This window comes from Orcinus orca, chromosome 3, assembly GCF_937001465.1.
Source record: "Orcinus orca chromosome 3, mOrcOrc1.1, whole genome shotgun sequence".
NCBI classification, from domain to species: Eukaryota; Metazoa; Chordata; class Mammalia; order Artiodactyla; family Delphinidae; genus Orcinus; species Orcinus orca.
In genome coordinates, this window is record NC_064561.1 from 142,086,262 (window position 1) to 142,109,964 (window position 23,703).

Below are 23,703 nucleotides of genomic sequence, written 5' to 3' on the forward strand. Positions count from 1 at the left end.
AATACCAGAAAAAAAATCACATTTGTTAATATCACCACTGATCTCATCAGAAAAGCCTCTATGTATCAGGAAGCTGTCAAGCTCACAGTGTGCATACAAATTTTCCAAAATTCTAATTTTTGCTTGAAAGCTAGATTTTTGTCATTGGCAACAATTAATGTCAATTGTTTACCTTGAAATGACAGGCTCACTTTGTTCATTTTTGAGAAATCAAATGCCCAACTCCAAATAACCACAGCTTGCCTATAAGCCATAAAAATCATGTTTCATGAAAAAAGTGTCTAGTTCAGCTAGCAACTCAAACAACGGCACAAATGTTTTACCTCAGAACAACCATTGTACTTCAGTATATAGAATTGTTTATGAATACTTCCTATTTTATCGAAAAAATGTATCTCAAGGATCAATATTTAGTAAAATTAATAACATTTACTGGACATTATTAAGTTTAATGACAATTTTCTTAATGAAAGTCTATTGTTGTTACCACCTTGATTTGTGCCAAGGAGCCCACAGTTTCACCCACTTGCTCTCTTGCACCCTTGGTGTAAAAAGCAGACCAGTGGAAAAAACACTGGTGAGGGGCTTCCCTGGTGGCGCAGTGGTTGAGAGTCCGCCTGCCGATGCAGAGGACACGGGTTCGTGCCCCGGTCCGGGAGGATCCCACGTGCCGCGAAGCGGCTGGGCCCGTGAGCCATGGCCTCTGAGCCTGCGCATCCGGAGCCTGTGCTCCGCCGCAAAAAAAAAAAAAAAAAAAAAAAAACCCAAACACTGGTGAGAAGTGATATTATTATGAATATAGGTTAAACCTCATGAAACTTCTGAAGACTATCAGGGCCCTCACCTCCAGGTTCAGTGGACCATACTTTGAGACCCACTGACCAAAATCACAACCTTAAGAGGAGGAGGAGATTGTTTATAGAAGATGCTGAAGTAGCATCAGTTAGCACAGGGGCATATTCTGTATGGGGAAACTTGAAAGAATGCTAGAGATCTCCTGGGGTTCTCTCTGGTAGTATCAGGAGTCCAGAAGTTGTGTTTAATATTTCAGAAAGCCTATTGGAAGGTGAAAGGAGGATAAAAATATATCACAGGAATAAAGATTCATTTATACACTGTGTGACCTGCAGAAAAAAAACAAAAACAAAAACCATTCATTATATGCAGCCAAAATGAGGGGTGATTTTTTCAAATTACATATTACAATATCTCACTCCAAAGAATAATGTTGCAATCTGGCTTTTAGGGCATGAACACAGTCAGGTTTCATCATTAACTCATACCACAGAAAGCATTAAATCAATTGTGGCCTCAGAAGAGAACAACACAGAATTTTCCAAGGAACAAAAACAGAATAGTGCCTCAGGGAAACTCTCCACACAGGAAGAGCCAGCCGGACAGCTGCTGACCGTTTTTTCCTTTAGAAATTGCCTGCTCATTGGGCATTGCTCATTTTCTTCTCCTGCCACGCCCAACCTCTGGAATACACACTTCCTCTTCTGCAGCTGAAGCCCAGACAAAAGCTTCTCTCCTCGGCTTCCTTTAGTACACTTTTTCAATAGGAAATTTAGTAAAAGCTCAACAAGAAACACAACACACAAACAGCGTAAAATGGGCAGGCTTCCTATCAGAGCTCTGCCCAGATCACCTGGGATCCCTTTCAAAGAAAGCCTAAAATCACACTCCCCCGACATCTGCAACCTCCGCCCTGCTGCTGCTAGTTGAAGCCTGAAGGCCAAATGTACTCCACATTTGGCCTTCATCTCTTTGACTTAAAGCTTGCACTCCTACTGACTGTCCTTAAGAAGTGAGAACAGTAATACTTTGAGGTATTTTCAGCTTACTTAATTCCTGGGAGAAGACAAATTTTGAAAGGATAGTTCCTGAGGGAGCAGGTGAAATCTAACTAAGAAATGTTCTAACTGGACAGAGAACTGACCATGGCAAGGAAGGGGATGGCCAAGGAGGTTGTGAGTAGCTCTTGCACATCACCTTTGACTTGAGAGGGCTTCGAGTGTCTGTGGATGATTTCAGACAACCTGCTCAGGTGGATGGAATAGAGGGAGGTCTGTTGTGTGGTTACTGCTGGTGTCTCCACTTCCTGCCCTCACATAGCATCCTTGTTATTTTATATTCCCATAGAACAGAGCCTACTCGACCCCTTCCTTCCCAGAAGAGTAGACCCCAGAAGAAGGAGGGACGATTCAGCATGCTCAATCAAATCTTCTGCAGGAACAAAAAAGAAGAGCAGAGGGCCTATCAGAAAGATCACTGCAGGGACTGGCACAGGGCGGAGCCCACCTCGGAAGTTGATGACATCATCACCACCTTTGACAGCAACATGGATACCAACTGCCAAGAACAGCCTGGTGATCAGGTGGCTATGGTTGACTTTAAGAAGAGGACCTCAGAGAATTCAAAATATCACTTGCCAGAAAAGAAGCCTCTGGCCCATAAAGGACTTCCGCCAATCAGAACGCAGAGTCTCCCACCCATCACCCTAGGCCATAACTTCCTGACAGCCTCCCAGGGGGCCACTTCCCATGCTGGCCTGAGCTCTGGTACTCATCATGCTGCCCAGCAATCTCAGAAAAGCCGAAGTGAGCAGGATTTATTGAACAACAGAACTGGCTGCCAGGTATTGCTGGATAACCAGGTGTTCTATAAAGCTTGGACTGTGTCTTCTACTGATAAGCTGCTAGACAGGTTGCTTACCGGCAGATCCAGTCACCAGGAGGTGTCAGGGCCGCCACATCTTCCTCATCTACATAATCCTTCATCAGGTAATGTCCCTGCTTCCTTCTTTCTCATTTCTGACAGATTCTATACAAGAAATGTGTTGTGTAGTCCTGGGTTAGGAACTGGAGTGACAGTAGGTGGCCTAGAGGACAGGGGCAGAATGGAAATGGGTGATTAGGCTACCTTTTTCCCTTGAGTGTACTGGCTTCAGGATTTCCAGGCTATGGAAACAGTCTGCTTTTCCACCTCGAGAGCAATCATCAAGTAAAAGTATGTGCCTTCTCATCTTATCTCATCGTAGCAGATATGTGTGGTGACTGGCAGATTAGAGCAGGAATATTACTATTTCCACTAGCAAGTATTCTTAAGCAGGGATACTTGGCAATATCACCTACGAGGGGTTGATTTGTTTGTGTGATTGTTTGTTTTTAAATCATGTGTTCGATGACCACTCCAGGACTACTGAACCAAGATCTTGGTGAGGCAAAAGGGAAAATGGCAATGCCTTCTATGTATACGTGTAGAAAGAGAACACATTCACACATGTGTGGCTCAGGTCTCCATACACACCAAAGGGTCACGTGGCAATTCTCCCTCCTGCCTCTTGCCCCAGCTACCGAGTACCCCTCATCCAAAGCTATGTTATTAATTTTTTGTTTACCTTCCAGAGATATTTTATACATATTTAAATATATATGTATATATACATTTTAAATAAGTGTATCACACTAAAGAATCTATATTTTTATACACATGCAAGCAATATATACGTACCTATTTTCCCATTTAACATTTGTGTTAAACAAATGTATCAACTAAAATTTTTATTTCTTTGTTAACGGCCCCCAGGTGATTCTGATGTATACCAGAGACTAAGAACTATCGTTCTAAAGCAGAGGCTGCAAAACAACTTCCAAAATCAGTTCATTACTAATGCAGTAATCAAGTGAATTAATTACTAGTTTTTAAAAATCATGAAGTTTGACATAAAAATTTAAAACTCCAGCTTCTCTTGAGAAGTTGAAAAGTCTGGCAACACTGAACCCAAATTTCACTTGGCAGTAACTGCCTGGATCTGAGTAACCACTATCCCCATCGACATCACTTGGACATCACTGTCCCCAGTTCAACCCAGTCTGCACCACTCTCCTGTATCTGTCCGTGGAGTGTCAGTTGTTCTTTATCAACAAGTTTCTGTTGTTGTTTTGCTTATAGTAGGGTTAAGAGGAAAAATGATATATTGCTTGAACCATGTTTATTTCAGAAGTAGAAAAATGAAAGCCCAAGGGGGCTATGTATATTTTAAGAAGTAGAGGAGCACAGTATATCTTTGGAAATAAGGAATATTCCTTCCCGTTTAATATGCAGCATGAGTCTGGCTCTCCTCACTCATCTTCATGTGCCTGATGCCTGAAACCTGTGAGGTAGAGTATGGCTTCCCTCATACATATTTATATGTTTTTAAGCACAGGATAGATAGGAATAAACACATGAAGGCTATTTCCTGAGAAAAACTTCCCTCAAGATTTTACTTCCTCCACTAAGCACTGAAGCGTGGGTGGTTTTTCCTTGTGTTCTGCAGAAGGGTGAGGAAGAAAAGATATTGATCTGCTGTCTTTGACACTTTGGTGGCCTCCAGGGCCTTGACTCAGCCTACTTTCTGGAGTTAGTCCTGTCTTGGCTAATATCTTCTTTTTGAAAATTTTTTGAAATTTGTGAAAGTCTTGTTCTTTTTCTGTTCCCAGGACAGCCTTGGGCTGTCTTTTCTATATCAGTTAGGATTGGGTTCATCTGCCTGTAACAGAAATCCAAAGTAACAGTGGCTTAAACAGCATAGAAGTTTATTGCTCTCATATGAAAGTAGTCGAAGGTGATGGTTCCCAGGTGCTTGGGGAATCCATGATCACCAGAGACCCAGGCTCCTTCCATCTGTATGCTCTACAACTTAACCTATGCCTTTCATCCTTTGCATCACTGCACATTTCATAATGTCTGACAGAGCAGGAGGAAGGAAGGGGGGGTGGGGAGGAAATGGATGTCCGCCAGCTGAATTAGCTCCCATTAATAAGTTATCTCCCATAAATTCCACAGTCTGCTTCCATTTCGTTGGCCAGAACTTCAGTCACATGATCATGCCTATCTGCACGGGAGACTGGGAATCGGATCCTTTTAACTGGGCACATGACCGTCCCTCCAAAATTGGATTTTTGTTTCTAGGAGGAAAAAGAGAATAGATATTGGATAGAGAGCTAGTAGATTCTGTCACATGTGCCATCTAAAACCTTCTATATTATTTAAAATAAAAAGAATTCAATAAATTGGTTTGAGGATTTGTTTCACTTTTCCAGTGAAGTAACTTGAAAAGTCCTATGGGGCAGAAAAGGAGAAGCAGAATTCTCCAAGGGAATGTCAAATAATTAGCCATGCCTGTACCAAAGCATTTATTTTTTCAACCAATTTTTTTTTGGTAGATGTTGGGGGTAGGAGTTTATTAATTAATTAATTTATTTTTGCTGTGTTGCGTCTTTGTTTCTGTGCGAGGGCTTTCTCTAGTTGTGGCAAGCGGGGGCCACTCTTCATTGCGGTGCGCGGGCCTCTCACTATTGCGGCCCCTCTTATTGCGGAGCACAGGCTCCAGACGCGCAGGCTCAGTAGTTGTGGCTCACGGGCCTAGTTGCTCCGCGGCATGTGGGATCCTCCCAGACCAGGGCTCGAACCCGTGTCCCCTGCATTAGCAGGCAGATTCTCAACCACTGCGCCACCAGGGAAGCCCCAACAACCAATGTTTTTGAATGCTGATAATAACTAGGAGCCATCCTAGGTAACTGAGTCATGACGAGATAAACTCCCAAGAATCTTCAGCCTATAAATGGACTTTAAGGTACATGGATTTGCTAAACTGATTATACAACTCACTTTAAATTGATTTTCTTCTCATGTTTAGATACAAAATCATAAGTTTTAAATGGAAAGGACCTTAGTTCTTTCACTCATTCTTTAATGGATAATGTCTTTAAAGGATAATGTCTATTATCCTGATTTATGAAGAGGCAGCACATCCAGTGGTTAAGAAAGGGATTCTTTTTTTTTTTTTTTTTCTTTGGCTGTACCACACGGCCTATGGGATTTAGTTCCCTGACCAGGAATCAAACCTGGGACCATGGCAGTGAAAGAGCCAGCTTCTAACCACTGGACTGCCAGGGAATTGCCCCAAGAGAGGGATTCTAAAGTCACACTATCTGGGTTCAAATTCTGACTCTCTCATTTACTTGCTGTTACTGAATCTCTCTGAGCCGTTGCTTCTTCATGTCAAAAATGGGAGGAAATACCTAACATGTAGGGCTGTGAGTTGCTGTTAAGATTAAACAAATTGATGCATATAAAATACTTAGAACAGTGATTGAGCATAGTACTATACACACATACACATTTGTGGGGGTTTTTTTTAGCTATGTGCCAGGCCCTATGCTAAGCACTATGCCTTAGAGACAAGCTACAGATGACCTTTGTTTAAAAGATGATGACATTTAAGTAAATGTGCTAGTCAGCTGCCTTTTTGCTCTCCGATCTAGTCTCTTCCCTCCAGCTCTACTTTGTATCTCAGGAAACTACACTTCCCAGGCTCCCTTGCAGCTGCTTCCAGGTACTTTTGGCCAAGTACCAAGAGGCACTGGCAATAGAGTAAGAGCAGGAGAAAGAGGAAAACAAGTGTAATTCTACACAGTGTCCCTCTGCTTCCTATGGATTCTCCAACAGGGCTTCCAATTCCTCCCACTTCCTCCACAAAGCCCCTCACTCTGTGGTTCTGGCTCCCACTAGCTTCTGAGCCTTGGTGATACCAACTCTTCCCCTTATCACTCCAGCCTAGAAGTGGTTGCATCTTCCTGCTGTGGTTAATCTCTGGATTGTCCTTCTACCCTGTCCTCTGGCTTCTCACCTTTTCCACCAACCAGTATAACCACCTTTCTGTATGAAATTCCCTCTGTTTCAAGGCCTAAAGAAGTCTCTATTTTCCTGAATGAGCCCTGATTGATAAGGCAAGACATGTCATCTCTCTCGGCTACAGTTTTCCTACCCTCTGGATACAGAGTCTGGGACCATTTTGTTTCATGAGGCCCTTTCCAGTTATAATGTACATGGCCTAGAATCTGCTCAGTCTTACAACTAATTGTTCTGAATATGTCACTAAGGACATATTCAGAACTTGAACCCAGACCTCCTAAATAGGAAGTTATCCCAGGGCAATGTACATATTTCTCTCTTTAAGTCTCAAAGTCCAGTTTGTTAGTATGCTTACCAAATTACCTACAATGTGATTTTCTTAGAAATTACACTGTACTCCTCAAAATAAAAAGATTTCTCTCTGCCTTATAGATTTTATTTTTGTGAATATTTTTTAACCCAATTTGAGGTGTTGTTTTTAGAACTGCTGAAGCTTCCAGAGTACAGTTGGGAGGGTTCACTTAAGGGGTTCAAGTTGTTAGTCTAGGCAGGTTGAAACTCAGTAGATTTCTACACTGAGCTCCCATACTTGATTTGAAACCTAAAGTAGCAAAGCATTTGGATACTATAAATCATACCACAGCACCACTGGCTTGAACTTGGATGGCCCCTTTACTTTGGATTTTCTCTTTTCCCACCCTGGGTTTAGTAGAAATAATATGGGCTAGCAGTGATTGCTACCGTTTGAATTCCAGGCAGCTAATGTCCTATGCTTACATCAGCAGCCCTGAACATTTAGCTCTAATGATTATTGCTTAACATTTATTGAGACCTGTCACTGGGCTAGATGGAGAGAGATGCGGGATGAGGCACTTAACTTAATGAGGGAATTTGGAGCACATCAGCTTAATTCATTGAGAGCAGCTTTCAGAGAAAATTGAACAGAAAGCTCTGTGGTGTTTGCTACCAGCCTGGTTATTTGCAGGCTATCACAAGGAAGCTAACAAAGTGTTTGCTTCCTTTCTCCCTCAAGATAGAACTTTCTTCTCCAGAATTTTCTAGAGTATCCCCCCAACAACGCACTCTCCTCCTCAGGTCTGATAGTAGGTAGGTCTGATGCTGTGACCACCTCTGTTTAAACCCATCAGAAGCTTTGCATCTTGACAGGACGAAGGCCAGATTCTTTAGCTGGCAAACAAAGTCCTCCCAACATGGCCTGGCCTCACTTCCCATTCTCAACTTCTGCACCTCCCGTCTCAAATCCTTTCCTCCCACCCCCCATCCCCTTGAACAGTTCCATGAATATCTCTCAGTTCCTATACAACTACATACCTTTTTACTCTATGAATCTTTGCCCATGTTATTTTTATCCACTGTGTGCTTGACAGATTCCTACAATCTTTAAAGAACCAGCCTAAAACTTGCCTCCTATGTAGAAGTTACCCTGACTGCTGTAGGAGGTGTGACCCATTTTTACTATCCATCATAAAGGAATATCTCTGCCTTATTAAGCCTCCTCTGGGGCAGTGAACCACATACTTCCCCTTCAACAGCACTACTGGAGAGGAATTTTTATCCCCATTTTAGAGATGAAGAAATCGAGGAGTAGAGTGGTTAGCCCACCGGCCTAAGGTCACAGAGCTTGCTAGGAAGTAGCAGAGCAGATGTTCAAGCGAGGTCTATGGGATTCAAGACACACTGACCTCTGATACCCTCACAGCACTACTCATGGCCTTCAAAAGTACAACTTTACCTGTCTCTCTTCCCATCAGCCCCTCCTGAGCACCTTGCCTTCTGTTTGTACTCTAGGCTCTGGAATACAGTGAGTTTGCAATAGATGAGTGCTGAATTATTATTAATCTTCATTCACTTCTGTTTCCTCATTTAATGATGAAAACGTCTCCTGCCTTTTTATTCTAAGACAGTGGTCCTCAACCCTGTCCCCGCAGGCTGGACACTCCCTGAAGGTGCCTGCAGCACAGATAAGAGACCTTTGGACTATGCACATTCTGCCTTGTCCTTCAAAACTGAGCAAAATGCCAGTGTGGAAAAAAGTTTAACTCTCCTCCCACCTCCTCCCAAATCCCTGCTGAAGTCCTTCTCTGCCACTTCTCCCATCCTATCAATATTGCTTTGGCCCCTAAGGAGGAAGGATAGTGTAGATTTTAGGTCCAGAGCCTGGGTGACACTTCCCATCATGTGATCTTGCAGACAATTTAGAACTTCTCCAAGCCACAGTGTCCTCATTTGTAAAATGAGGATGATAATAGTCTCTATCTCACAAGGGAAGGTGATTGTTAGGATTAAATGAGACTATGCTTACAGCAGTTAGTCTAGCCCTTGGCAATAGTAAGTGCTCAATATGCACTATCCATAATTGTCATTATCTCATTTTTGGTTTTGCAAATTTCTGCTCAAGTGTTCATGGATGAATAATCAGGTATGAGCTGATATGGGTTTTATTGTAATTCTACTTAGGAATGTTTTCTTTTAAATAATGGCTTGTGAGGTTATTTAACCTTCAGAATTCAAAGGAATAAAAATATAATGGCAAAATGTCCACCAAGGAGACTAGAAATTTTGCTTACTATTCATCAAATGACATCAAATGACACTGCTCAGATGACTGCCCCTGCAAATCTACCACTGGACTCACCGAAGCAGATGGGAGGTGGATCATGGCTAATGCTTTTTTTCCCCTGTTCTAAGGACTGCTTTACCCAAACGGAAGACTTAAACCTTGTGAGTGTTGCTGTAGTGATTCTGGTTCCTACTAGACTACTAAACAAAAAGATCAAATGAATATGTGCCCCACTGTCCAGGAGATCATGTTAAACATGCCATAGAATAACACTGTAATAATTGCTAATGTTTATTGTTTATTCTATAAGCTAAATGCTTTACCTTTGTTCTCCTAATCTTTATGACAACTGAAAAAGACAGATAAAATTATTTTCAGCATTTTACATGTGAGGAAATTAAGATTTAGAGACAGAACATCACTTGCCCAAGTTGGGAATTAAGCCTAATCCTGTCTGACCCTAGAGCCCAAACTCCTATTTATTATACCATTTGGTCAACTTGTTAAATGGACTTAACTTTTGTGTAGTCCCTTCTATTTTCAGGTGTTTGGAACATCCATCTCTTGTAATCAGTCATGTGCTAATAAATGTTTAATAGGTGGCTCTTCAGAGAAAAATCAGTACTTGCTGATTTCCCTGATGTAAATATTCCCACCATGGCTGATGTCAAGCCACCAAGTATGATGTAAACCAGCTCACAAAATTCCTGAAAATTTAAGAGCTGTTATGCATAGCTCCAGCATAACTCTACTGGTCATCTAAATTAGATCATCCAGATCTCCCAAGTGCTTTCACTCAGCTCCCATCTTCTAGATCAGTGTGTCTCAATCCTGGATTCACAACAGAATCACCTGGGAGCTGACAAAACTCTGGCATCCTATCCCAGCCCCAGAGATACTCATTTATTTGGTGTGGTGTTTAGCCAGAGTAGCATCTTTTTTTAACTCCTCAGATAATTTCTCTGTGCAGCCAGGAGTAAGAAACATAGCTCTAGAAGAATATATCCTACTCATCACCCACTCATTCAACCCAGATTGACCAATATGTGATACACTAATACCCTATGTAATTTTTCAAACTTTTAAGTTTTGTAGAGTGCATGGCCAACTGTGCTTGTTTATAAAGTTGTATTTAAATAGTTTACTCAAGAAATGATTTCTGATACCTTTTCCTTTCATTTAAACAGTGACTGGCATGTGATAGAAACTGAATATGGTAGAGCTATTAGTATTTTGTTGTTGTTGTTGTTAACATCATAAATTTCATGATCTATAACAACCTTTATGATTCTTTTATCCATTGGATTTTATAATTTGCCCTTGGTTGAGTCTCATATGATTGATGCAAATATGTTTGTCCCCAGGACAAAATTTTCAGCATCTCTCCCCAAACAGACCTAAAATCTGGGATCTTCCTTTCACCCGGAACAACCTGGCTCCCCTACCAGACCAAAAATGTAAGTATTTTGAATTTTCCTCAGCTTCCTTTGCAAAGGTTAACACTGTTAACACGTCTAGACAGGGCTAAATGTTATTTTGGTTTACTTTCATTTTTTTCAAGAGAACATCAGGCGCCCAACCCTGTACATTACAGGAAAATAAAATAGAGACAGTCTTCAAAGCTTCATCCAACATGGTAATGCTTGTTTAAAAATAAACTCCCTCCCTTGAGGAATTTTTGTGTTTGGACTATAAAAACAATAACAGACGTTTATTTTGCTATGTACTATTTAATGTCTTTAATGCTTTAAAAATTCTTCTCTTAAGACTGGCTTCCTGACATTTACCTGTCAGGAAAAATTTAAAAATTAAATTTAAAAATTTAAAAAATTCTTCTCTTAAGACTGGCTTCCTGACATTGTTTTCCTTACTATGTTGGACAGATAGAAATGTGTCTTACCTCTGCACTCACAGGCTAATGCATTCCTAAGCAGAAAGGAATAATCAAGTAGATGCTGTTCATCAGTTTTACTGTTAGCGTTATTTTATGCAAAACTTCTCACAATATAAACTGTTAATATATTCTATTCACCAAGTGATCAAGTTTGCCTGTGCCTAAGTATTATCTGGGGTCCTTGTTATAAAGGGGATTCCTGAGCCCCATGCCTAGAAATTTGGAGATTGTAAATCCTTGTATCTGTACTCTGAGGCAGTAGAGATGAGAAAACTGAGTCCAGAGAGGTCACATAACTTGCCCGTTATTTAGGTAGTAAGTAGCAGAGCCAGAAGCAGAATTACAGGATACCGAGTCAGCTGTCACATGAAACAGGTGATACTTATTGGATTTTTTTTTTTTTTTTTTTTTTTTTGGCTGCGTTGGGTCTTCGTTGCTGCGCTCGGGCTTTTTCTCTGGTTGCAGCGAGCAGGGGCTACTCTTCATTGTGGTGCACGGGCTTCTCATTGCAGTGGCTTCTCTTGTTGCGGAGCATGGGCTCTAGGCACGTGGGCTTCAATAGTCGTGGCACGTGAGCTCAGTAGTTGTGGCTCGCGGGCTCTAGAGCGCAGGCTCAGCAGCTGTGGCGCACGGGCCCAGTTGCTCCGCAGCATGTGGGATCCTCCCAGACCAAGGCTCGAACCCATGCCCCCTGCATTGGCAGATGGACTCTCAACCACTGCACCACCAGGAAAGCCCCTACTCACTGGATTTTAATTTCCTTCCTTCCTGTTCTTCCTATCCCAACCCACTCTTTTATAACATGTACTCAAGCACTTGTGTGCACATACACACACACTCTCTCTCTCTCTCTCCCCACATCTTCTTAATTGCAGAGGTTAGATGATTTAGAAGCTGCCCTATTTAAGACAAGTTCCTTAACCTTTCTGTACTTCAGTTTCTTCACTTAGCTTATAAGAGTAGTTCAACCTGATAAGACTGTTGAGAGGATTAAATGAGATAATGTACATAAAACCCTTTGCAGCTGTTTGCACAGAGTAAATATCCAATATATTTTTTATGCCCCAGGCTACAGTTCAGATGGGACAAAGCAAGAGTTCTAGAACCCTTTAGGTACAACCCTGTCTTCTTTCAGATAAGGGAAGGGAGAGGTAGAGATTTGTCCAAGGTCACACACAGAGTTAGTAGCACAGACCAAGATCTCTGCCTGGACAGATTATTTCCTTTGCCCTTACTAATTTGTCTAAAGGGAGAGTTTTGGATGGTGTGAATTCAATCATTGAATGAAATTCAAGTCTGACCTTGTCTTTAAGCAGAAATGTAGTCACAAAGACATCTGATTGTCTTTGTAGTCACAAAAACATCTAACACTCATCTAAATGTAGTCACAAAGACATCTAACACTCAGCCTTGAATCCTGGTGTGGCTTGGGGAAGCCAAAGTAATGGGATTTTCTTTGGCAGAACCCAGGGGCTTTGCTTTTCACAATTAAATTTAAGGAGACGGGAAGATAAAGATCTTTGATCAACTGTAGCTCTATGAAAACGAAGTGGAAAGGTGCAGTGCTTTTCCTAAAAGAAACCTGAGAACCTTTTGACTTTTGCATAAAAGCACAGTACAAACGTCTTGGGGCTTATTTAGAGCCTTGTGCTGACCTGGCCATCAAGGGCTACACCACCCTAGGAAAAGAAGGCTCTGCTAGGCACGAACAGCCTGATCATGTTTTGATCAAACTTGGCCCCACCTTGTATCTGTGCATATTTGGCATCCCTGACTACACGTGGTAAGCCTGAATAGATAGATAGATAGATATGGCTTTCTCCTGCAGTTTAGCTCTCCCCAAGAAAAGCTTCTTAGAAGGGCCTCCATTCCTTCAGAAATAACACAGTTCTACTGCCATCATTCCTTGTGAGACTCTGAGAGATGCAAACCTTGAAAGTTTTTCATTCTATTCTTTCCTCCCAGTTCTATCTGGAGAACCTCTATGGACAAACCGAGTGCTTCCTGCTATTCCAAGCCAGCGGGGACACAGCCCACCAGCTGAAGAGAGTGAAAACTCTGCCAGTTCCACCAATGATGAAAATTAATCAGTGACTGTGGGTCACTGATTGTAAAAATATAGATTATATATATTTTCAACTGTCAAAGGATAAGATCACTTTGTAAGAACAAAGACTAATTTAGTAAATTGCATTCTATAAGCCATTCATGGTTTTACAACTCAAAATTCTTTGTTCCAAATAAGCACTTAGAATCTTTGTGCATATATTGTGAGTTTCCATGACCTCTACATGCCAAAATAAAAAGTCACAACATGTTATCATCAGGGAAACTTAGCTGTGTTTGGTGGCATGTTTGCTGGGTTTTTTGCATGATTTTATGTTTTTAAAAAATGTATGCTTTGCTGAATAAAAAAGAAAGCACATTCCATACATGTTTTTTACATTTATTGCAATTCTACTTTGGACTAACAAAACTTAATTAAAATTAAATTAGTAAATTTCTTTAATCAGTCAGTGTTTATGGCTTTTAAGTGTATAATCATCTGCAAAGTATTTTCTAACATTGTTAACTCCTGGCTAGAGCCCAAATCACTTAACAATGTTTATGTATCTTCTTTGTTATTTGATTATTTCCACCTATTGTCACTTTCAGATATGATTGATTGTTCTGATACTGAGAAGACCATGTGAGTTGGAAAGGTCTACATCCTGCCCTAACAGAATGAAATAGACATTCCTCATACATTCCTCAAATACTCTACATATTTAATCATTCTTTTTTCTGTTTCAAAATAAAGGTCTCTGCCTACTCAAGACATTCCCATACTTATGACACAGCAAACTTTGAAAGACTACTACTAACTGCAGATCTCCCTACTAAGATGTTTGTGTATTGTTTGGATTGAAAGTTCAAGGTTTAGCCATATAAGATCATAGTCACTCCATGTTATTTCCAAGCCTGCCTGTTATTCAGCAAATATCTCAAGTATAACATTACCATTTTATGTTAGTATTATTTATTTAGGGAGGTCAGACTGTGCCATTAACTAAATAGAGCTCCTCTGAGGTCAAATCACAGTTATTTGGCTTTGCACGTCTAGAAATGTGTACAATACCTAGAACATGCTTAGCCACTCATTCAGCTAATTTTTTTTTTTTTTAGGAAAGAAGGAAGGGAAGGAAGTAGGGAGATAGGGAGTTGGCAAGGTAGAGAGATGTAAGAAGTGATAATAGAAGAAGTTAGTAGTCCACAGTCTCATTTTGCTAATGATAGTTATCTGAATCGGGGATTATAAAAGGGAAAGCCTATGGATCAACCTCCCAAGCTAGACAGTAGCTAGAGGCAGAGCAAATCCTGGTGCAAATGGAAGAGCTCTCAGGACATAGATTCTGAAGGGTTTCTTTTCTTTTTTCTTTCTTTCTTTCTTCCTTTTTTTTTTTTTTTTTGTGGGCTATTTTTATCTTTGAAGAATCATTCTTTGTAAGTATCAGTTAGGCTGTTCAGCTGTGTCACCTAGCTACTTCTGAATCCATGTCCATCCACAAGTAGATACCTGGCCCTACACTACCTAGACTAGCTGGGATAGCGTAGCCTCTGCTTTAGTAATAAACCCCAAAATCTCATTGGCTAACACAGTTTTTTTTCTCATTCACGATACATGTCCCATTTCCAACTGGCAGAGTTGGCTGATGTAGATTCCATTTCAACTTGTACTTCCTTCATCACCAAAATAGAGAAAATCAGAGGTGAGTCTCATTACTTCCTCTCACATTTTATTTGCCAAATTAAGTCATATGGGCATGCCTAACTTCAAAGGGGATAGAGAAATGCAGTCCTTCCGTTTGTGTCAGGAAAGGGGAGAATTAGAATATTTATGAATTATTCAGAAGATTACCACACTAACAAAAGCTCAGGCCCTAAGAGATCACCAAGTGTATAGCTAAGAGGTCAAAGCAATAAATCAAAACAAAACGAAACACCCCTGTATAAAACCCACTATTCCCCCAACACTTGCAGTTATATATACGCACACAGAATCTTCTAATGTTGGGCCTTTCCATCCAAGTTGATATAACGATCTTTGCTTAGCTACGAAAAAGTAATGTACTGCCCACTACCACCTCTTTAAATAGAGCAGCTATCCTTTTGTCTCCAGGTAAAGTTGCTTGTTTGGGGTAGAGTCTTCCTCGGCCAATATTTTACTAACCAAATCAGAGGTATTCACCAAGTTGTGCCCAACTTTAAAAAATTATCAAGCAACTTTTTCTTCTAAAATGATTTTTTTTGTTGTTCTTTTACCACTTATATTTCCCTTCATTGCTAAGGATCATAACTTTGCATACATTATTTCATTTGGATCTTTACATCAACCTATATCCCCCAAGTACAGACAAGGAACCAACGCAGAGAGTAATAAGTAATTTGCCCAATGCAACACAGCTAATGCAGGCATACCTTGGTGATATTGCAGATCCAGCTCCAGACCACCACAATAAAGTGAATATTGCTCTCATTTTTCCTAGTCTGTGGACCACTAGCAGTTGCAAGGTGATTTACCATTCACTGTTAATAAAATTTTTGCTAGGGTTTTATTAACAAGACATTTCCTGTTTTTTACATATTAATGTGATAGCTACCTTTGTCCTTCTGGTGACAGCTATGCCAGACGAACATGCTGACTGGAAACTCTTCGGCTTTTGATACAATTTATTCATCTACTTCCCAGATTTGGCCTCTGGAGATGTCCTGGAACTCATTCAGCTGCCCAAAAGACCAAGGTTGGACTAAAACGGAGGTCAGAATGGGAAGGTATTCACTTTGAAGAACAGTAGTTTTGATAGCGACCTACAGTTTGTTGACAGTCTTCATCTACCGGTATTAGTATTTCTATCTCAATGTCTGGGAAATATGTGGTTCTGATAGAATTTCCTGATTTTAAAATATCATTTTCCCCTGAAAGCAATAAGAATGTCTAGCTACTGCATGTGAGAGCTGCTATCATGTTCCTTTAATTTAGTTTTTGACTTGAGTGTTGTATTTCATGCTAAGGTTAAATATGTTCCTTCTTAATTACCCCATTTAAGCCCATGGTGGATTCCAAAGGGTTGTTTTCAAAAGACCACTTTTAAAATGCCAAGATACACTTGCTTAGAGACATGCCTCAGTACACTCAAAGAGTAGGGGCAAAATCAAAATCAATGGTTATGTTTGTCTTTCTGGGAGGCACTATATTTCTAATCAGTCACTTGGCATGGGTTTCTAAAATCATATTGTATGTCAAGCTGTGACCTAGTAGAGTTGGAAGGGATAATAAGCTGGACTCACAGGAGTCTATTTATATCGGCTTAATTCTAGGAAGATGAGAGCCTTAGAGTTAAGTGTTTACCGGAAGAAACTACTGAAGGGAACTAAGGAAAATGAGGGGAAAAAACTGTACCTTCCAAAAACTCTGGTTTAGCACAGATTACTGGGTTCGTGGGCTCTTCCTACAAATATTAACTGTAGCTCCACTTTGCCTGGATGGCAGATAGTCTGAATAAATAAATCCAGAAAGGAGGCTATGCCAAAGGTATACCACACCTATGAAATTTCTGGAGCAGGAATACAGTTGTTGGGGAATTATGTATGTGGACCATGGGACTGGAGAGACTTCATTACTAAGCCCTGCTCTGCCATTTGTATTGTATTGAACAAAACACTAACTGTATTTGAAAGTATAACTTATTCAAGCTGCTGAGCTAGATGACAAGAGCAGTTTCTGAAAGTATGTAAGAAAAGAACAATAAACAGAGGGTGAAGCCAATCAACATTATAGTTTACAGCTAGAAGGAAGCTATGAGAGGAGTTTTTGCAGATCTATATGATGAAACCAAGCAAGCCTTTGAATTCAAGAAAAGCTGAAAATCAAGGCACCGTTCTCGCATGTCTAAGTAGTTTACTCTAAGATATCTATCCCATGTTCTCCGAACAAATGACTTGGGGCAAGGGGGAAGTGGGGGGCAAGGGGCAGGTAATACAAAGAAAAAATGAATTGAAAACATTTAGGGTCTTTTCCCTCCCTTGAATCTCTAGTCCCTGAGAGCTAGCCCATTAAATCTCCATCATAGGGAGTTTAGCTATCACCGTCTTCCCTTTGCCACATCCTGTCTTCACCTATGGATGAAGATGCAAGCTTCCATAAAGCCCTTTGTATGATTCTAATAAAGGCTTATAAAATGAATAAGATTTTGCTTTCATGGATGTGCTGGAGCTAGGTCTTACCTGCTTGCAAGATTTGATTATTGAATCTAATATTCAGGAGTTTTGTGAACATTGGTGGCTTGGCACTGGCCATGGTGGGAACATTTACACCATGAAAATTGGCAAACACAACAAATCAGTGCTTTCTTTTATTTGAGATCTAGTTTACCAGCACACCAATAGGTGTAACATTTGGGAGGAAAGCTTTCAGGATTAAGAGCACTTAAAAAAATTGTTTTCTGCAAAATGCTTTCTTGTTTCTGTTTGGTTCATGACTTGGGAGAGAGCTTCAGCATGGTTTAAAAGCTGCCTACTGACTGCAGGGAAAGGCTCAGGCAGAAGCTTTGACACCAGAGGAATGACAAAGGGGCCCCTCCAGAAGAAGACCACTGGGCTCCAGAGGCTCCTAGTTGTATTTGAGGGTGAGCCTTTCCAAGAGACACTCATCCAGCCCAACCTGGGGGCTGGCCAGCCTGTGAGGTTAGTCAGGTGGTTGCCCACCTTCTTGATGAGTTTCCCCTCCTCATCTAGGAATCGGCTCTCCAGGGAGTCAGAGAGATGGGAGCAGATCCAAAAGGGCCTGGTTCATGTTCTTCTCCAGGACCATGGCAGCTTCCATGGCATCTAGGGTTTTACTCATCTGGGGATGGCTTCTGCACCTCCTGGAAGAGGGTGCAGCTGTGGTGTTGGTTTTGCATCCTTAGGAGACACTTGGAGGCCTCAGCTTTTCCTCAGCCAACTCACAGAAGAAGTGGTCTCTGGAGCCACATAATTGCGGTCAAAATAGATGCCCAGAGAGAGGTAAGAGTAGGAGACCTGCAGATGCAGGTTGACCAGGCCATTGACGGCAGCCTCCAGCTCGGTGGAATAATTCTCACACATCTGAGAACTCATGGTTGAGTCACATGCAATAAGAAACTAAGCTCAAAAAACAGCATTGGTTGACCTTGGAGGCAGAGGATGGCTGGCCGGGAAGATGGTTCAGAAGGTTGTGACTGGAAAAGAGGTTGGAGGGTGGTCAGAGGCTGGAACAAGGCACATCCCAAACACTGCTGAAGCAGGAGGCAGGCTGCAGGACTGCACGGTGCACTGCAGTAATATTTTTAAAAGATACCCCTTTGCTAACACTGATTCTGAGGAACAGAACTCATGCCTGTCTCAAGAGTAACCATGACTTGCCTAGGTTTTACTATACTAAATTGTAACCTTTCATGAGATATAATTTAATCCAAGGGTTAATGAAACCAGGTCATATATGCATGCATGACTCAACACTGCAATCAGAATGGGATTCCCCTCAGAGTTCACCTTGAGCCAAATCACACCCGAATGTGTACTCTTGGATGAATGCTGTTTCTCCCTGTTGCCTTGTGAGCCTAATTAACAGTTCACAGCTCAATTCAGTCAGTTTTTCTGTTCAGATGGCCCAGTCTTTTTTTTTTTTTTGCGGTACACGGGCCTCTCACTGCTGCGGCCTATCCCATTGCAGAGCACAGGCTCCAGACGTGCAGGCTCAGCGGCCATGGCTCACGGGCCCAGCCGCTCCTCGGCACGTGGGATCCTCCCGGACCGGGGCACAAACCCGCGTCCCCTGCATCGGCAGGCAGACTCTCAACCACTGTGCCACCAGGGAAGCCCAGGCCCAGACTTAATGTAGGCAGCACTCTCTGTGACTTCACGTCTGATCTTGTTACCACCCCACACCCTGTAACACTCAGGAAATGCATGTGTCCTCCTTAACCGCCCTCCTAGCTAAGCAATAAACATGAACCCATGGTAAGGGATGAAAGGCAGAAAATGGGTGTGACAGTGCCATTCCTTAGGCCAACTCTCCCAGAGTCAAGGGGATAAACAAGCCTTTATTTATTCATGAGCCAGGCAAAGTATGTATCTTTTGTGCAGGAATGGATAGATATGGGTTTGAATTACTCGGCTAGTTGCATAACCAATCCCTATTGGTTGGTAAGGAGAAAGGTTGCTTTAAACCACATGACCCAAGAACTCAGACATCACTCAGATAGGCAGGAAAGCCCCTTAAGTATCCAGTTCTAATGTTGAGATCTGGAAACTGTCTCCTTTTCTGGCATCTTCTCTCCATCCTTGCCTTAGCTTGTTGTGGATCAGCAGTCATTCATTCTTTCAACAAACATTCATTGATGCTTGTACTGGGGTAGATGTTGCAGGAAAAAAGAACATATAAAGGATATAACAGGTTTATATGAGGTTAAGTGATAAGGATTTTCCTATATTTCTTAGAGGAAAAAAGTCATTATTTAAGCTATATACTGTCTCTTTTGGCTCTTTATCTTTTTGTGATTTAAAGCCAGTAAATTATCTTTTAATAAAACAAAATATTAAGTCTCAAAATTATTTCTCTACTTTTATTCCTCCACTCTAAGTTGTAGTCCCAGAGTCACTCTCTCAGAGCCTAAAAGTAGATAAATAAAAAGACTCTAGACATGAACAAATTGGAAAAAAAAATTGAAATGATAATCCAGAGTGTCAACATTGTACCTCTTCAAGATCCTGACACTCAAAACCAGAGTCTTTTTGTAGGTGGTACAGGTCAGAGTAGGAGGAAATCTGGACTGGTTCTTATAAAATGGTAACCTTACTGGTTAGGCAAAAAGGAAATCTTAACATATTTGACAAACCTGCCCCAGTATCAAAAGTGTTAGCATCGCTAACTTTTTCTTTCTCAAAATGATACTTCATGCTAATTTGACCTCATTTCTTCATCAGTAGACCTATTCAGGAAAGGAGAGCCAACTTCTGAGACTCTGTAGGAAGTGGAGAAGAGGATGGGGGTGGGGCGTGATGAAGCTGATCCGTTCACCAGCCAGTCCCACAGCCAGTCAGGAGTGAAGATTACAGTTTCCCAGGGTGGAGGGGCAGGAGGAACATGATCCAGCAATTTTCCTTTATGGGAATGACACTAGCAGAAAGTGAGAGGCATTGATGGTACTCCTAAGGCACAGCATTTTAATGAATTATCCATTACTTTCTCTCTCCTCACTCATACCTTTTAACACAACTGCTCACAAGAAGCAAAACAAACTGATTTCTGTGTTCTCATTTCTCTTAACCATTTTCCCATCCTGTGGCTGTGCTCTTGAACTCTGGAAGGGGGAGAAGGAAGGAAAGAGACCTGGATCTTTCAACTTTCAAAGCAGTTCCCAGTAATCGAGAATTGGCTACGTGTAACCCAGACCGAAATATGTGCACACACAGACATGGAGAATCAGGTAAAAATAATCCACCTCTTGCTATGTTTTCAGTGAAATGCTGGTTCTTATAAGAAACTTAAAACATAAAGAAGCTTCTCAAGTGTGTTTTATCTTTAACATTTGAAAGTTAACTTTACAAACCATAATAATTTAATGGAATGTAATGTTTGGCTCTGATTTTTTGTTGTTGTTGCTTTAAAATTTCACCAACGTGTGGGGAGATAGGGATTGACATATACACACTAGTATATATATAAAAATAGACAACTAATAAGAACCTACTGTATAGCACAGGGAACTCTACTCAATACTCTGTAATGACCTATATGCGAATAGAATCTAAAGAAGAATAGATATATGTATATGTATAACTGATTCACTTTGCTGTACAGCAGAAACTAACACAACATTGTAAATCAACTGCAGTCCGATAAAAATTAATTAAAAAAAAAGCAGGGGGCTTCCTTGGTGGCACAATGGTTGGGAGGCCGCCTGCCGATGCAGGGGACACGGGTTCGTGCCCCGGTCCGGGAAGATCCCACATGCCGCGGAGCGGCTGGGCCCGTGAGCCATGGCCGCTGAGCCTGCGCGTCCGGAGCCTGTGCTCCGCAGCGGGAGAGGCCACAACAGTGAGAGGCCCGCGTACCGCAAAAAAAAAAAAAAAAAAAAGCAGGAAGATGGCGAGCATCAAGATATTTCAAAGAAAAACAAAATGAAACTAATAGGATTGATGTGTTTGATTTATATCAAGAGGACATTTATAATTGTAGAGGAGATTTGGGGGACTTAATCTGTGATAGGTACATGGAAGACAAAGCAACTAAGAAAATGGGACAAGAATTAACTCCAAGAAGGGGTGGGGTGTTGTTAGAAGAAGTAGAATGTGATCATGGTCTATGCCTGACTTTATGAATAATATTTATATTATTATAATGTAACAGTAAATATTGTTTTAACCAACTATTGTTTAATTACCATAAGGTGAGGATAGGACACTATTGTGCAGAAAAGAGATAAATCCTCATCTTTCAGACTCGGAAGTCAATAGATAAGGTCTAAAATTGAAAATATCAAGAAATAGCAATGTGAGGTTTACATTTAGAAATATCATTAAATATTCATTAAATAGTAATGAAACCGTACAACTCAGGTTGGGAGTTGAACGCATGGTTTTTTCATTGAGATCACACACCTGGTCTCAGGACTTAATGAAGCTCAGGTTCTTAATGTCTCGTTACAGAAAGAATTCAGTGAGAGACAAAGTGATAGGTAAGAAATGGACTTATTTAGAGAGGAACACACTCCACAGACACAATGTGGGCCATCTCAGAAGGCGAGAGGCCCTGAAATATGGGGTGGTTAGTTTTTATGAGCTGGGTAATTTCATAGGCTAACCAGTGGGGGCATTATTCCAACTATTTTGGGGAAGGGGTGGGGATTTCCAGGAATTCGGCCACTGCCCATTTTTTGACCTTTTATGGTTGGCCTCAGAACTGTCATGGCGCTGGTGGGGGTGTCATTTATCATGCTAATGTGTTACAATGAGCATAAAATGAGGCTCAAGGGCCACTGGAAGTGGAACCTTCCGCCATCTTGGACCTAGTTGGTTCTAATCAGTTTTTGTCAGTCCTATGGCTATGTCATTCTTTTAAAGGTTGTGCCCTGCCCCCTTCCCTCCTGTTTCAGTAACAGCAAAACCTAAAATAATTGAAAGTGGCTGCCTTTGGGGTGTGAGAATTCAGTGTGTGTGTGTAAGAGTGTGACATTGGGCTTCATTTGAAGCTTTGAGGTATTATATGACATTTTAAGTTATGTACATGATTAAAACTTTTTCGTATGTTAAGTTCTTCTAAAAGATCTTTTACAAGCTCTGAGGATGGGGAAACCTAGATTTGGATACAGTCCCACACTTGACCAGCTGCGTGAGTGGGGATGGTTGTTACTTAATCTCACTGCTCTGCTTTCTTCTTGGGCGGTGATAAAAATAGTAGCTACCTCAGGGCATTGTTATGTATGAGATAAAATTAGTTAATGCATGTAAAGCGCTTAACAGTGCATGGAACAAAGAAAACAACTAATAAATGCTGGATACTACTATCTTATTCCAGCTGTAGTGCCTTGGGTTCCACTTAGTAAACCTTTATATTGTATTTCATACAGGTTGGGCAAATTAGCCATCATTATTTTTCTATTTTTTTGTGTGTGCTAAATTTCATGAGTTTTTTCCTTCTAAATAATTTAAGAATCATTTTATCTTCCCCACAAGAAAAAAAAATTTTCACCAATGTGCACATATGAGTAATTGCCTTTTTTAAATTAAACTGAATCTGAAGAATGTGTCTTCTTGACAATTTTTAAAAGAAAATGAATAATATGATGAAGAAGACTGGCCATTTGGACCTAAGACATATGCTTTTATAAAATATGCTAGTCCTTCCAACATTGCTAGTGTCCTTTTTGGTGCAAAGAAAAATACTTATTAATAATGACTTTACTCTTTTAATTAAAAATCCATAAAAAGTAGTGGTAGGAAAAAAAAGTAGTCTTTAATAAATAAATGTTCCCTTGTTCTCATTTACCATTTACCCATTCCTTTCTGCTGCTAAACTTAGTTAAGCAAAAAAGTTGTGAACACCCATTATGTGCACTGTTCCAGGTGAGGGAGCTACAGCTACAAATGAAACAAAACGCCTACTCTCATAAAGCTCATTGTCTATGAGGATACCAACCAAAATTCTCCAGATTGCTTTCATTGCAGGTAAAGCAATTACAAAATCTGTTAATTATCTCAGGTTCTGTTTTCTGACTTTGTCCTATCAGTATCCCAGCAACTCCATAAAATCTGATTCCCAGTTACTGGCATGGCTGCTGCTAATAGCCCAGATCCTGCTGGGTTTCATTTCCTATGAGAATTGATACAATAAAAGCAGGGGGAATAGAAAATCAGAGGGGACCACTCCACTTAATTTAGAGCCATTCTTTAAATGGGCAATAAAGACAAGGTTTCATTAGGAGGAACTTTTCAGGAGGTGTTTGATGGCAGGCAGGGGACTGGAGGCCAGAGTGGGGCATAAATA

At 40.9% G+C, this 23,703-nt stretch overlaps 1 protein-coding gene across 1 annotated transcript in view; it reads left to right on the forward strand.

The window, feature by feature from the left end:
- ANKRD55 (ankyrin repeat domain 55) overlaps nucleotides 1-13,586 on the forward strand; it is a 100,603-nt gene extending 87,017 nt beyond the window's left edge. The window contains exons 9-11 of the mRNA XM_033437869.2: nucleotides 2,143-2,783; nucleotides 10,627-10,719; nucleotides 13,122-13,586. Coding sequence (XP_033293760.1) covers nucleotides 2,143-2,783; nucleotides 10,627-10,719; nucleotides 13,122-13,243 — 856 coding nt within the window. The 3' untranslated portion in view covers nucleotides 13,244-13,586. The remainder of the gene's footprint in view (nucleotides 1-2,142; nucleotides 2,784-10,626; nucleotides 10,720-13,121) is intronic.
- Nucleotides 13,587-23,703: the final 10,117 nt, after the last annotated feature.